Source organism: Charadrius vociferus, unplaced genomic scaffold (genome assembly GCF_000708025.1).
Source record: "Charadrius vociferus isolate BGI_N301 unplaced genomic scaffold, ASM70802v2 scaffold355, whole genome shotgun sequence".
NCBI classification, from domain to species: Eukaryota; Metazoa; Chordata; class Aves; order Charadriiformes; family Charadriidae; genus Charadrius; species Charadrius vociferus.
In genome coordinates this window covers 244,315-260,282 of record NW_009648451.1, presented here as the reverse complement: position 1 = coordinate 260,282, position 15,968 = coordinate 244,315, and the positions used below count along the sequence as shown (strand labels likewise).

The window sequence follows — 15,968 nt, the reverse complement described above, 5'->3', positions numbered from 1 at the left end:
CTGAACGTCTGGCTGCATTGCTGGGAGGAGAGAACAGCTTGTCCCCCTCTTGTCAGGCTCAGGCAGAGGGACGGTGCTGGGAAGGGGTGGACCTGACATGTAAGCTCCTTAGGCAACGTGAGAGTTTAATCTCTTCCAGAGGCTAATTGAGGGAAAGATCAGGGTGGATTAGAGCAGGGCAAATATCAAGTGTAACCCACCAGAGGTATGTGCTCCCCCAGTGTGTTTCAGGAATAGGTGACCACGGTGATGGCTCTTTCCCCCAGGATTTTTGGAGCTTGACTCATGCCTACTGAAGGGCATATCTGAAGATGAGATGGAAATGGAAGGGAAGCAAGAATAGAAACCTGGTGTGTCAGTGTGATAGTTTGCCCTCTGGCTTGCCTGCCTGAGTCCATGAATCACCTGGTGTGCTGCGGATTATTGCCAGGCAGGAATTTAAAAATAATTTAGCTTGGCTGAGGTCCTGTTGGGTGAAATGGCTGGATAGGTTCAGGGCCAGCAAGTAGGGGGAGATGCTGCAAGGAGAGCTGTGACGTGGGCTTTCACCCCAGATTGGATGAGGACCAAAAGGGAGCTGAGCATGGGAGCCAGGGACTGGGGTGGGACTGGCAGAAGGTGCTGTGAGAGTGTCTGGAAGGGACATTGGGAAAGAGGAGGTGAAATCTCACCCATGAAATGCTGTTGGGGCTGGAGCCACCCTTGGGAGCATGATGCACAAGTTCCTTGTGGCTCACCCAGGCTTTGTGGTAGCACCGTTTTGTGTGAGTTGAGTGATGGGACACGTTCCCCTGGACCCGAGAGCAGAGTCCCCAGGGTGCCCCCACTTGCAGTCCCAACGTGGGGAGGGGGTGACTGGCTGTATGCCCCAGCGTTGCTGGCAGCACAACTCTGCAGACTGCTGCTGTGCACGCACCAGCACGTGGGGTTAGATGCGCTCCTTGAGATAACACCTGTGCAGCACGAAGCACTTCGCACATGGTGAGGGTCTGGGGGAGCTCCAAGTGAATGGCCTGTCCCTGCAGGGAAGGACAATCAAGTAATGCCATCATAACTCGCAGCGTTTTCGAGCTGTAGCAAAAGTTGGTTTCCATCCTGAGCAAGCAGGGGAAGAGCAGGGATTTCTCCTCCCTGCTCCCTGTTTTGAGCTCTTGGCCGAAAATCACTTTCTCACTGATCACACCTCTCACTTGTCATGAAACATGACGTTCGCAGGTCCTGGGGCATCGGGTGCTGACTGTCTGCCCGTGCCCTGAGCAAACTGGAGCTCTGAAACCACGTGGCCGGCTGGTGCATCACTGTGGCTGGTGTCCCAGCGGGGTTTGGGGGCAGCGTGCGGACATGCGCGTGGTGCATAGAGCTCTCTGAGCCCCCTCCGAGTGGCTGTTGTGCGGCTGTTGTTGATAGGATTTGGCTGGTTTTATTGCCATAGTGCCTGGGAATCCCTAAGTAGTGCACAGACCCGAGACTTAATGATGTACTTAATTTTAAGCATCTCTTTAAATGCTTTCCCCACGTCACAGGCTGGGATGTAAACGCACGTTATAAGGTGAGCTCTGCAGCTCTTGGGAAAAGCCCTTTCCATGTGGGGAGGGCAGGAGCCCTCCGGGCTTCCTGGGGCTCAGCTTGGGAGCATCCCTGCCCCATGCTGTCAGGAGAGCCCATATCCTCCCTCTCCTCCCTGCCAAAGCTCTGCAGATGTCCCCATCCCTGATAAGGGCTCAGCCCCGCAGCTGTGTGTGATACCAGTGTTTACCAATCTTGCTCGATATAACAGAAAAACCTGCAGGATCTCTGCATTTCAGGCTGTGGCGTGAGGACCCAGCAGGACTGCGGGTGGCTGCTTAAGGACATGCATGCGGTGATGGATAAGAGCACGTCTAGGGCCATCGGGGCTTAGATGTGCTATGTGGGGGTCTGCGCCTACGTTGGAGATGTTTTGAGAGCCTGCAAGGGGAAGAGGCTGGGAGTGATGCTGATAAGTGGCAAGGACGCAGCCAGGGCAGTCCTGGCAGGTCACGCAGTGGTGAGTGATGTAAAAGAGTCAGGTCCAAGTGGAAAAAATACGTGTTGTTGAACCAGAGGCTTAGCAGTGAGCTGGGAAAGAATTCATCTCCCAAAAAAGGATGAAAGAAAGCCTCCAGCTCCTCCATGCAAGTGAGAGGGACTTGCGCAGGGGCCAGGGCAACAGGGGTGGGCAATGTTTGTGGGGACGGTGACAGCAGATTTAAAGCTACTCCTTCTTACACCACCATCCTGCAGCAGAGGCTGGGTCACAGCTCCTGCGAGGGAAAGGGACAGGGATGAAGCTGGTTTGAGGCAGAGAGGGACGGTTTTTGTAATGAGCCTTTTCTCTACCTTAACGCATGAGGAGCCCTCCCTCTCCCAGAGCAGGAGACTGCAGGAGGACCACTGCATCCGTCTCCTCTCCAGCAAGTTGGAGCAGGTCTGAGCATCACGGGGCAGGTCTGAGCATTGGGATGGAGGGCTTCCTAATTAAGGACCAGTTAAATGAACAAGAAGATACCCATTGCAGCTTGTGGCTGTGCTTTCTGCCTGTCCCACGAAGGAGCCTGCTGGGAAGAGGTTGCTTTACGAAACACCTATCCTCAACCTTAACTGATCCACAGAGTTAAATTCTGCCTTTGCAACAGCCTCACATCCAGCTAAATCATATGGTTTTTCATCTAAGCTCCCTGAAGTACAGTAGTGGCAGCCTGGGTGTCTTTATTCAGGGTCTGCAGGTGCCCCTTGCCTTGCAAAGCCCCTGGTGTGGTTGCATTGCTGGAACTCTGCTCCTGGTGATGGTCAGGGCAGCTCTTCAACACGTTTTTATGTAGACGGGTGCAGCACTGCCTCAGGGAACCACTCGGTGCGGTGCCACACTGGGGTGCCCCTACCACAGCCCATGGGTGTCCATCCCTCTGCCAAAGAAAGGGTTGGTCGCTCCTTTTCTTGGCTGATGTTTCTTTGCCTCCTGGCACGTCTCGTTGTGCTTCTTGCCCGCAGCGTTTCTGTGGGCTCAAGGAAAGCCTGACGCGTTAGTTTTTAGCCACGGGGCTTGCAATCGGCACAGCTCAGCCCCCAGCAAGTGCCGGTCCCCAAGCCCTGGGTGTTCGGTGGCATGTAACAGAGCGCTTTCCCATCCTTCCGCCCAGAGCCACGCGTGGGTCCTGAGCTGATCCAGCCTTGGCAGCTGGTCAGGGGAAAACCCGCGTGAACAAGGTTTCCTTTAAAAAGGCAGCAGCCGTGGGGCTGTGGTTGGGGATTACCAACTCAAACCAGGCACGTGGGCCATCAGCCGCCTCTGCACAGAGAGGCTGGAGGGAAGTGCCCTTCTAAACTGACTGTGTTTGGACCCACCTGCCTGCCTTCTAATTTTTTTTTTTAAATAACAAAATGAACCATTTTTGTACCTTTGAAACCTCCCTTCCCCTCACAAAAGTGCTGGATAGTCTCTTGAGCCAAGCACACACAAAAAATAAGGTGCAGCACAGGGAATGAGGCGAGAAAACCTTCGTGTGTGTGTGTGCACATATGTGTGGTGCTGACATTGCTGCACGTGTTTCCAGTCTGGTGGGGAAAACGGACAAGGACAACCAGGTCTTTGGAGGAGCGTGGTGCCAGCGGGAAGTCGGGGTGGCATTTGGCCAGGGTGCCCAGCCCTGGAGAAGGAGGGTTGTCCCTGTCGGAGGAGAAGTCGAGGGGAAACGTGTTGCCATGGCAAATGGTAAAGTTTTGCTGCGGCCAGATTTGCTCTGGGATGAGCCTCTCGTTATTTCCACTTGAAAGCCCTGTTTTTCCTGGCAGTCGTGTTGGCATTTCAGTCTCTCGGATTCGCAAAAACTAACAATTTTCTCCCGCCGGCATGGCAGGCTGAGCGGTGCTGTGCCCTCGGGCCAGCGCTCGCCGACTGTCGCGCAGAGCAGCAGCAGGACTCGGCCAGTGTCCTCCCACCTCGTCCCATGTCCCGTCCTCACTTCCTTGCACAGCAGCACCCTGACCGTATCCATTCGTGGAGCTGCCTCTCCCTCTCCTGCCGGCCCTCCCCTTTCTGCACATCCCTCACTCCTCACCACATTTCCATGCGCATCCCCCCGTCTTTCAGGGCTGGCAGACCCCGAGTGCTCCCCTGTGCTGCCAAACCCCCCGTGTTACACCCTCCCCTTGTCTGTGCTTTGAATCCCTTTTGGTTTCGCTGAGATGACTGAACTGCATGTGTTTTTACTGCCTTTTTCCATGCTTCTGCTCTGGCCGTAGGACTTCTTTGTGAACGGTAACTCCAGACAGGTAAGCGAGCATCCGCAGGAGCCGGGTGCCTGCGAGCTGTGAGGGCAGGGCGAGCGTGGGGCTGGGGACGTGGGGGACACGCACGGTGCTGAGGGGCGTTAACATGCAGCAAAGGGGGGGTTAAATCAGAGAGGATGCCGGGCAGGCTGGTAAGTACAGAGGTGCCCTCTCTGCTGTCTAGCTGGACTGCGAAGCCAACAGCTGTGTCCAGGAGTTGAGTTTTCAGATGCGGCTTAACGCACAGAAGCTCCTACCACTGGGTATTTTCACTTTTCAAAAGACAGAAATAAATAAACTCATACCTATGGGTTGAATCTCTCCATTTCACTGCGGTCAGAGCAGGCAAGGCACCCGAGAGGGGCAGCTGATGGGAGGTGACTTGGGGCTCACCTTCCTTCACCTGCCACTGCCTTCGCTCTACACCACCTGTCCGGGCAGCTTCTTGTTTCTCATAGCTGGTTGTTTTTTTTTTTGTCTTTCAAACAAGAAAAAGAGTTAAACATGGGAACTTCTGTTCTCACTCTCGACCCATGCAATGGCTGTGTGCCAGCTCTCTGGCATTCATAGACGTGTAGTGCAGATCTGTGGCGCGTGGGACCTTGCAGCTCCAGGTTGTGTTCCTTCCAGAAGGGTTGAATAGCTGGCTTTTAGTTGGTTAACCTTACTAAAACATGTGATATGGTAAATTAAAACCTGGGGCAACATGAACCCTTTGGGCAACCCTGCAAAATTGCTGTTATATAGATCTGCCCATTTGCCCGACACCGGAATCTGATATGTTGTTACTCATTTGAAGGTAACGTATTTAAGCTGCTTAGAAGATGTAGGTGCTTATGCAACACCAATTCCTGCTTTCAAATCCCTTATTTTGGGAGAATTTCACTGAAAGAGCAGCAAATGCTGCAGGTCGCGTTTGGGAGTCTGGTAGCTTGTACTGGTTAGTGTGCTGGGGAGGACTGATGCGTGAAGGACGACTGCAGATGTTTGGAGCGGGTGAAGAACAAGAGTGATGCTGAGTGTGTGCAGCAGCCCGTAATGAAATATTTCATGCGAGGATTTAATGAAGTATCACAAATATGTACGCTAAGAAAGCCCGTCTTTATTTATTCTGCAGCGCCTGTGTGTTTGCAGATTCTTAAATCTTCCCTGTCTGAGAAAATATTTATATTTCTAACCAGTGGCTTCAAAGCCAGCTCTATGCTTCAGTTACAGGCGGTGGGTTTTACCCGTAACCCGTAGTGACGCTCCTGATTAATGGGGGTCCGCTGTGTATCACGCTGCTATGTGCTGAGAGTACTAAATGTCTTTGCTTCTCCATGGCTTTTCTCCAGGCTTTTCTTTTTTTTCTTCTTGTTTTTTTTTTTTGTAGAAGGAAGATGCTATCGATGACACCTTGAGTTCCCGGCATAAAGTCAAGGAGCTTTCGGTCATAGATGGCCGGAGAGCTCAGAATTGCAATATCCTCCTCTCCAGGTATGGTTAATGCCTTCTCATTCTCTGGGGAGTAGGGGGATGCTTGATAACCTGCCCTGGGCTGGGGGGGGTGCTCCGCATCCCTGGGGGAGGTTTAATGACAGGAGCCAGCATGGGAGGAGAGCCAGCGACACCTGAACCCAGCTATAGCCTTACACTGTTCATGGCAGGGTGGCACAGGGTGGGGGATATGCGATTAACTGAGTGCGTGGCAATTCGGTGTCCCTGGAAAGCCCTAGAGGGGCTGTGGTACCCGGTGAGCCTTTACAGGGGATGGGAGGGGGGTTGATTTCACCTCTTATCTTAGTCAGCTTGGGTTTTGTTTGCTCTTTGGTGGTGGTTGAAGAGGGGTTTTGTTAGGCTGGGGAAAGTGATGGGTATCAGCAAGGTGCAGCGAGTGACACGTAATTTGTCCAGGGCCTGGGTCCCCACACAGGTGTCCTGTGCCACATCTGGATTTTAAGAAGGGGATGTCCCTGTCTTACATCCCTGGTGGGATGACAGCCTCCTGCTCACCCCTTGCGAGGCAGGCTCAGCCCTGCCCTGCTACCAGCAGTTTAATCCCATCCCCAGCGTGCTGCCAAGAGGATAAAAAGGGCCTTTTATCGCAAGATAAACTACACCAATAAGACTGACTTCTGAGAAAGGAGAAGCCAGGCTGTGGTGATCTGAAGGGATCAGCCATCAGCATAGCTACTTAGGAAAAAAAAAAAACAAACAGCAGCAGAAAATGCCACTTGTTTCTGACTCACCCAGAAAAAAAAAATAATCCCAACAGCAGTAAAATATAGCTCCATTCAGAAATGTTTGTTCTGCTGTTTGGTAGCGCAGAAGCTTTTGTGCCACTCAGGTCTGGCCAGGATGGAGCAGCATCAGTGGCAGGTTGGGCTTGCAGCCATGGCACCCAAATTCTGTTTTCTGGGACTGTGGGTCAGCGCAGCTGGTACCTTGCCTGGGCAGCCCGGATCATTTCCTTCCCTAGAAAGCATGCAGAGGCTGATGCCTGCAAAAAAAAAAACCTAACTCCTCTGGGTGGGTAACTTGCAGTCCCTGGGGCTTCTTCAAGCTCTCCCCGAGGTGGTCCTCTGGCCCACAGGCAACGGCAGCGATGAGTGCAGCAAGCCATGTGCCGCAGCGTTCAGTGGTAGAATTGCTGTGTTTATGGCTGTTTCTGCTCTGGGTTGCTTCTGGGGATTTTCGTACTTCCTAGCAGTCCAAATAAAAAGGATGACGATGAAAGCGGAGTTTAAAGCAGCGGGCAAATAAGTACGTCTGCGGCAGCCAGCTATTAGCAAGTAAAGCAAAAGGATTCGGGGCACTGGCTGGGCTGCTCCCCGGCGTGCTTGGGCTGAGCGCAGTCAGCGTGGGTTTAAGTGTAATTCAGCCAGAGGTTTAAGTGTGTAATTGAAAGTTAAGCAGGCAAACAGCCCCTTCAGTGGCAAGGAGAGCTGCTCAAGCACTTAACTTCAAAGGCATCTTGCGTGTCTTACTGAGTAAAGGTCTTAATTTCATCTGACCAGCAAATCTTTCTCTTCCAAGAAAGCAATGGCTGGAAACAAGTCGCCAGTAATTAATCCCACCAAAAGGGCACGATGGAGGCCGCTGCCTCTCTGCCCTCCCCTTGGGTTGCTTCCTAAGGGAAAAGCAGGATCAGACCTGCCCTGCAGGGTGGTCCCTAGGACTCTCATACGACTTTTCCGGGCCACGTCCCACAGTGTCAGGGCCCTGCAGGGACGAGCGGCTCTGGGGAAGCAACAGCTTGTGCCAGTCGCTGCTTTAGAGGCGCTTTGGGATTCGTCCTGTGGTGCTCCCGGGGACGTGTGGGCAGAGGGGCCAGCCAGGCAGGGCATTTTTCTAGCACTGCAGCAGCAGCCACATCTGCCCCTTCCCCCCTTTCTGCAAGGGGCCACAAATCGAGTTTCTCTCCCCAAAATTCCTTTGGGCAATTAACTCTTGATGCAAAGCTGCTAAAAGGAAGGGCAGTGTCGGGGTGAAGCCCAAGCGCCCTGCTGGCTCCCGGGGGCCTCTGTAGGCTCAGGTCCAGCCAGACTCCGTGCGACCTTGAGCAAACCCTTTCATCTCTGCCCACCCCGGTTGCCCATCCCTAAGCCAGGCAGAGCATCACATCCCCGGTCCCGGTGTTGGGAAGGGCTCAGCTTAACCTGGTCTGGCAGAATGGCTCGCTGCAGCCAGGCTGCTTCTGTGACTGCCTCGCTTGCGCCGCCACCGCGGGGACAAGGAGACTTTCACATGCGAAAGGACCTGCAGGCTTGGCCCCTTATTTAGCCCAGACATTTGTAAGCTCACCAGGCATTGTCTGGCCCAGAATGGCGCGCGGCAGCCAGGCTGCTTCTGTGCCTGCCTCGCTTGCGCCGCCACCGCGGGGACAAGGAGACTTTCACATGCGAAAGGACCTGCAGGCTTGGCCCCTTATTTAGCCCAGACATTTGTAAGCTCACCAGGCATTGTCTGGCTTGCAGCGCGGAAAGATTACAGCCAGCGAGATACTTTATCTCTCTCTGTAGGTTTATTTTTTTGCCTGCTTCCCTTGCTTTGGGAGAAATGACTGCGCAGTGAGATCACTGGATTTTCCTCCGGCTTGTAATGCAGCACAAGAATATTTTTAACGCTTGCTTTTTTTCTTGTTTTTTGGAGAACGCTTTGCCAAAGTCAGTGCGTTATTGGATCTTCCTCAGTGAACCACCGTGTCCTTGCTTTTGCTCCCTGTGTACGTGTGTGTATTTTTAGTGTTGCTTTCTGCAAGATGCAAATCGAGCCCTTGCTCCATCACTTTCTGCGTGTGCTGGCGGTGAATGGCTCGTTTGATTCCTCTCTCTGGCGAGACGGCATGGAGCATTTTTCTCAAGTGAATGTGGCTTTTCAAGAAGGCGCGTCCCTTTCCCGGCGGAATTCGTTTTTTCCCCTTCACACTTATTACGTCCTCCGTGGGACTCTACAAAAGCCACGCAAAATAGCCCCGCGCTTGTCAGGCTGGCGAGCTGTCACTTCGCATCGGCGGGCTGCTGGCTTTAAATCCCTGTGACAGCAAGTCCTGTGACCCCGTTCCTCTCAGACGGCTCGCGTTCGACAGCTGCTGCCAACAATGATAATTATTGTGGTTATAGATAAGCTTCTAGCTTTCACTGGCCCTTTTCCCATCAAATTGTCTGAGAAGCTGTTTTCTTCTGGCGCCCTGCGCTTGCTCTCTGCTGATGCCGGGGCCGGCTCTTGTTCTTGGCACTGGGTTTTGATGATTCCTGAGAAAAGTTTTTTCAGCCTCTTTTTCTCAGTTTTTAGCTATATTGTATTATTGACTTTGCTTTTAATGAGCAGGGCTCACAAAAGTCAGTCGTGTCTTTCACCACCCTCCTGGAGACGATCGTGGTGGAAAGTGTGTGCTTTAGGTGTTCACTTTGGCTTTGGATGAGGGGTAACTGCCTACCAGCCCTCTTCTCCCAGGAGCATTTTCGTCTCCCAGGGATCCCCCCAAATGTCCAAACCAGCCAGCGTCTGCTTTTCACTGTGATGGGGACCAATGTGACATTCGTTGGCAGTCTTGGCTCTCATGTCCCTGCTTGGGTGTAAAAAGAGTCCTCCTGCAGCTTCATGCCCCACATCATGTCATGTCCATCCTGGCCACTGCCCTTGTACAGGACAGGTAGGGCGTCTCCAGGACATGGCTGCTTGTCACTGCAAGCAGCAGAGGGGATATTTTCCATGGATCCTGGGTTTGCTCCTTATACAGAAACCCTGGCTATTGTTCTGGGCACTGCTTAGTGCAATCTTTGGGCTTCCTCCCCTGGCTGAGGTGGGATTTTAACTCACTCCTCATTTAACAGACCCTCTCTTGGGAGGCTCACTGGAGCATGAGGTGAGAGAGGACCAGGTACAGGACAAGAAACATGGGCTCTTAAGGAACAAATATTTACTTGCCAGGTCTGCAAGATCCACATACCTCGATAAAGCCAATCCTTCACTTCCAGTCTTGAGGAAAAGATTTCAAGCTAAACCAAGCCCTTGCCACCCTGGTCTTAGAGACCAGCACCCTCCCTGCTTTAGCTTCATCTTCCAAAAAACAGCTCCATGGTCTCAGACTGCTCCCCGAAGAGATGCTGTGATTAAAAGTACCCTCCTTGTTTAATTGACTTGATCAAGTCAGCTCCCAATCTTCTTTTTCATCTGCTGATCAGGTTGGCTTCCAAGGGCTCACATCCCACTGTAGGGTGTGTTTCTGGTTTCAGCTCATTCCTTTGAGCCTCATCGAGTGTTTCAACACTTGGCAGTGCTGATCATCGAGACTGAGGTGATGGGTTTCCTTAAAGCCCACGAACAGGTCTTTTCAACCATGCAACTTTTCCGTGCATGCAAGTTCAGGGGATTTTTTTTTAAACTATATCTATTGCAACAGCTTTAATCATCACCGCAAGCTGGGCAAGGGATGGGATGTTGGCAGATAGAGTTGCAGAAGTTTCTGGGTTTTCCATCTTTTGCATTTCGATTATTTTATTAACTGAAATGCAAAAACATGAAAAATATGTGTGGTTTTGCAATCAAAGTCCTTGCAGGGAGCCATCATGGGGAGTGCTGCAGACATATTAAACTGTAATTGAGGGCTGCTCCATCTTCAGTCCCTGTTACGTGAAGTGGAGAAAGAAAAAGGTGGAGGGAGGGCTGGTTTCCAACTGGTTAGAGTTTGAAGGACATTGAATTCTCTATCAAAACAAATGGTAAAGTATCTTCAAAAAAAAAAAAAAAAAAAGCTGCTGTGTTTCCTGGGATGCTGAGCATCCGCTTACCCAAATTTTGGACTTCTTTCTCTTTCTTCCTAGAGAGAGACTCCAAATGAAGGTGGCTGGGAGGGGTGGGGAAGGCAATGTTCAAATCCAAGAAAAGCAACAGAAATTGGCCAAATTTTCCTTAACGGTTGTGGCAATGGGTTCCAGAGCAGTGCTGAGCTGTACTGCTGTGCCCAGGCTGGGATGGGCTGCCGACAGGGAGCGTGACCCCGCTGGCCCTGTGGCCTTCAGGGGTGCTGGCACTGCAGGAGCAGCATTGCCACAGGCAAGAGTTACATATAAAAGTTATTTAATACATGTATAACACACTATTTATTTATATAAAATACTATAAAACAGGACGGGAGCTGAAGAGAGGGAATTGGCTGGGGGGGTTTGCCCCCCCGCCCCATTCACAGCCGGACTGCTCTGTGCTGTGCCTTGGCAGAGCATGGTCCCACCACGTTTCTCACCACTCCCCTTCATAACGTGCTGTATAGTGTTAGTTGTGATGCTGCTGCTGGCCGGGAGTAAAGCTGTTAAGCTGTGTTGGATGGGTGTGTAGGAAATGGTCCTCAACCCTGTGTGATTATTAGGCTGGGAATAACTCTCCTTCTCCCTCCACCTCCCAGGCTGAAACTCTCGAATGAGGAGATCAAACGAGCGATTTTGACAATGGACGAGCAGGAGGACCTCCCGAAAGACATGCTGGAGCAGGTGGGCAATGTGTCTCATGCTCCTCTGTGGTTGCCTTATGCTGAGACCCCACTGCGTAATGTGCTCGGGAACAATCCGCGTCTTTGAGAAGTGTGGAAGTGTTATCGGGGCCCCAAATTATTTACCAACCACGTGTTGTAAAAACAGCCAAGTGGGCTGGAGCAGCAGAAAGGCAACTCGGTCATTGCATCAGTGCTGGGAGCAGCGTGGCCTCCATCTGCTGTGCCTGTACCCAGGTCTGCCCTGGGACCCCGAGGCTGAGCCAGTTGCCCGTTTTGTGGCTGCAGCTTGAAGTTCGTGCTCGGTGGGGGGTTATTTTTGAAAACTCATTCAGCATTTGTGCAGGTCTCAAAAAGGGAATCCCATTTTTCACCCCTTCTGAATCCCTTTGTAAGCATTTTAGTCACCTGTCCTTAAAGCTGAGCTGGTAATTGCACTTTCAGCAGAGATGTGGGAGGATTCATTGCACAAAATTTCCATCTGCCACTAGGTAGAGTGGCAGCAAATGAGAGTCCCTGACATGTCCTCTGGCAGAGCTGATGTTGAAACCTCCTTGGAGCAGACATAGTACATCTGTTGTAAAACCAGAGTGATGGCAGGGCAGAAGCAAGAGACACTAATGTGATGGGGTAATGGGAGGAAGGTCACAGGAACAGCAATACCACTTATTTCAGAGGTGCATTGGGGTCATTGTCTGTACATGTTGAAAAGGTAGTAGATTCAAGCAAATAAATCGCCGTTCTGCTCCTGCAAAACTGTGCATGGACCTCTTGTCACCAGTGTCCTTTCCCTTCTTTAGCTTCTGAAGTTTGTTCCTGAAAAGAGTGACATTGACCTCCTGGAAGAGCATAAGCATGAGCTGGACCGTATGGCCAAGGCTGACCGTTTCCTCTTCGAAATGAGCAGGTCGGTGACCCAGGAGACACGTGTTTTGGGCAGTGGCTGCACGGGCTGGTTGCGAGGCAGCTGTGCCATGGAGCTTGGTTGGGCAATATGCCCTGCCTCTTGATGTTTTTCACATCAAGAAATGAGTGGGCCAAAGCAAGGTGCTCCCACCCTTAAGGATCACTTGTGATGCTACACTCCTAAAATCAGGGTTGTGCGTTCCAGACAAGCAGCAGCTGGATGGAGCAGGGAGCAGAGGGATGGGGAGATGAATCCTCTGGAGACAGGTGTTGGCTTCCCAGAGGATGTCCCAACACATTTCCCCTCTAGTCTGGGGGAGAAAAGTTCAGTCTGGCACAACTCTCTGAAAAACTGCATCATCTGCACTGTGGCCCAGGTGGGAAGTGCTGTTTGAATGATAACAACGCTGGAGCAATGCTTCTTTCCCCTTCACATGAACATATCCTAATGAATACTGAAGACTGATGTATGCAAATTTTGTCCTGCTGTGTAGATGAGCCCCACTCCTCACCTCAGGAATGACTTGTCCCTGGGGCTCCTGAGAATATACGAGACAGAAATGAAATGTCATTTCTTCCTGCTCTTGGTAGCAATCATTTAAGGCTTAGAAGTCTTCAGGGATGAATAACCTTATCTTTTGCATGCACATCCTCCAGAGGTGCTGGTTTAAAATCTTGAAGCTCCTTATTTAAATGCAGCTGAGTATTGAGCTCTTTGAATTTCTTAGCTGAACTTCAAGCAAGTTTGTCTGCAAAGTCAGTGAGTTTTACAATCTGAGATCGTGCTGGGACATCAAAAATAGAAACGCTCCTGTCCTCCCTGAGAAATGCGCTGATGAACACCGGGGCAATGCACCGTGTAGTTGCTGAGTGTCAAAGGCAGGCAGGACAGAGCTGTGAAGTTTAGACCTGAGCCCTTGAGGCTGGAAGATGCTCAGAATTAACTTTCCTGTCACAGGTCACCTTTCTTCTTCACAGTCTCTTGCCCAAGCATTGCTCCCATCTTTTGGAAAGCACAACGTGCCAATGCAAATATTTTTCTTGATTTCTGGCATGGCTTTTTAATTTGCCCTGTGGTCTGTAACCGAGTGTGATGTCTTTGTCACTTCTGATTAGTACAACAACAGTGTAGCCCATGGCCTTGTCTGTGAGCATGTCTCCCACGGGTCCTTGGTCCAAATGACTCAAATCAGACTGCCATTTGCATACAAGTGAGATCTTGTTTAGCCTAAATACAACTGACGTGAGCAGAGCTATCCCTAACTTGCCCAGGAAAGGGCTGTATTGGGCTGTGTTGGTGGCTTTCCAGCACAAGCTATCATTTTGAGGATCTGAAGGTCCAGTTTTGTTAGTGCTGGTAGTCAGTGTGCCTGTGTCCAGCCACAGCTCATCACAAAGCCTTTGGAAGCCCAGACCTCATCAGCATCTTTGCTAAGGAGTGGTTGTAAAAGAACTGTTTGTTCATAGCAATAGGGTGTAAAAATGCACTTGTTGAACCTTCTGAGTTAAGGATAGGCTTAAGCATGTGCTTAAGAGCCCACCTGGATCCACCCCAGGACAGCTGTAGCTTCAGTTGTCATTTTTCCCATCCCAGCATAGTTTCAGGGAGAAATGCAGTCATTATTTTTTAATCACCGTGGCTCAAGCATGCTTTGTAAGCACAGCTGCGAGCAGCAGAGCAACTGAGCTCTGCCTGGAGCAAGTAAAGCTCAACCTGCACCTCTGTTTTTTTTTCCAGGATAAACCATTATCAGCAAAGGCTGCAGTCCCTCTACTTCAAGAAGAAGTTTGCAGAGAGAGTTGCAGAAGTCAAACCCAAGGTGGAAGGCAAGTGACCAGACCTGCAAAGGGGCTCAGTGCCGGCACAGGGAACGCTCGTAGGAAGAGCATCCCTCCGTGCCGGGGCAAGCCTGGTTGGCATGGAGGTTGCAGTGACAAAGTGGAAGGGAGGGAGTTGGCAGTCGCTCTTTGGCAACGAAGAGGTTGCTGCAACAAGAGGGGACCAGTGTGGTGTTGTGCCGGGGGGGTAATGTCCCACACGTCTCTGCTTTCAGCCATCCGCGCCGGCTCCAAGGCAGTGCTGCAGAGCAGCAGTCTCCAGCAGCTGCTGGAGGTGGTCCTGGCCTTCGGGAACTACATGAACAAGGGCCAGAGGGGCAACGCCTTCGGGTTTAAGATCTCCAGCCTCAACAAGATCGCAGACACCAAATCCAGCATTGACAAGTGAGCAGCTCCTGCCCTCGTTCTCAGTAGCTAGCGTCTGCGGGCCCCAGGGATGTTGGGGGAATGGAGGGACCATTAGTGTTGCCTCTGGGACGTGGGTAGGTGGGAGCAGTCCCCTCCCCCCTGCCGCCCCATCTGGCACACGTGATGATGCAAGTGTCCATTTTTTGAGCAGGACAGAGTTCAAGGGAAGCCGAGCTGCAGATTGGCATGGGGATTGATGGGGGCTTTCCTTCCTGGGCTGGCTAAACAGCAGCCAAGGCTGATTAGGAGGATCATCCCTCAAATGCTTTTTTCCCCGCTTTGAGAGGCCAAGAGCCATTGTGCTGTGGCGCAGTGGAGGGGTCCCAGGGGCTCCTCGCCACAGGAACCCCTTCTGCAGCCCCCCAAGCTGCCACAGCCATTGCCTGGTTTGCTCTTCCCCCACCGAGCTCCGTGCACAGGGCGAGAGGAGCTGGATCATGTCTCAAACCTGCCTGGTGTCATCCATCAGTAAAGACAATAGAGGATGAGAGCAGTAATGCTCAGGTCACCTCCCCTGGGTCCCTCCTGTGGAGGACGCTTGTTTGCAGGGACCAGGCTGCTCTGCGCTGTGGCTGTGTATGGCACAGACCCATCCCATGTCCCCAGACAGGCAGCAAACAGCATCCTTGCAGAAATCCCAAAATAGTTCATTACCAGGCTTGGGATTTAACCAGTGTTTTTGACTGAGCTCTCGGCTCCCAGTGGTGCTACAACGCTGACCTCGCCACTCCTCTCTCCTAGGAATATCACCCTTCTGCACTATCTCATCACTATCGTTGAAAAGAAATATCCCAAAGTCCTCCGCCTGCACGAGGAGCTGCGAGACATCCCGCAGGCAGCCAAAGTCAAGTAAGCAGGGGTTTAGGTGGCGCTTAGGGAGTACCGGGAGCACCTCTCCCCTTGCTTCAGCCTACCTTTCCGTGTCACCCTCCCCTGCTCACGCTCCCGGCCAGATCCTGGCCGCCGGGCTGGGCCCTGTGCTGCAGCCACGCTGGCCTCCAGAGCAGCCCGGGAGGCAGGAGCAAACATCACCTGATGGCTTTAAATCTCAGCCCTTGCAGCAAAGGGCTGCGAGCCTCCGACCGTGAGGGAGGGGAGCTGCTTGGAGCCAGCCGTTTCCTGTTGTTATCTCACCGCAGAAGCATTTAATTAATTTCTAATGGTACGTTAAGTAATCCGGGAGGAAGCGGTTGCGGTGCGGCTGCAGATAAAGGGCAGCTGTTTATCTGCGTGTGGCAAGGAGGCTTTGCCTGCAGCACGGGCAGGACCAGGCAGCAGTGCGAGGGGCTCACCTGCCTCCAGGTCCTGCCTGGCCCTCCTTTCGCCACCAACGTGGAGCTTCTGGTGTTTGCAACGACCTTTTAAACCCTGCCCACCTCCCAGTGACCTGTTCGGAGCAGACTGCTGCTGTCTCTTTGCCTGGTGGAGCCCCCCGTTCAGCAAAGCCCTTAAACACACGCTGAACTTTTAAGTACAGGAGCAATCTGCTGTTGCTCTGTGAAGCCCTCAAGCCTGTGCTGAAGTCCCTCTGAAATCAATGAGGCTCTGTTTCGGTTTTAAA

General features: G+C 52.1%; 1 protein-coding gene across 1 annotated transcript in view; it reads left to right on the top strand.

Annotated features, from left to right (window-relative positions):
• Positions 1-15,968, top strand: part of DAAM1 (dishevelled associated activator of morphogenesis 1) — a 76,846-nt gene that overhangs the window by 54,941 nt on the left and 5,937 nt on the right. The window contains 7 exon segments of the mRNA XM_009885587.1: positions 4,261-4,290; positions 5,660-5,763; positions 11,171-11,255; positions 12,055-12,161; positions 13,899-13,987; positions 14,215-14,383; positions 15,149-15,256. Coding sequence (XP_009883889.1) covers positions 4,261-4,290; positions 5,660-5,763; positions 11,171-11,255; positions 12,055-12,161; positions 13,899-13,987; positions 14,215-14,383; positions 15,149-15,256 — 692 coding nt within the window.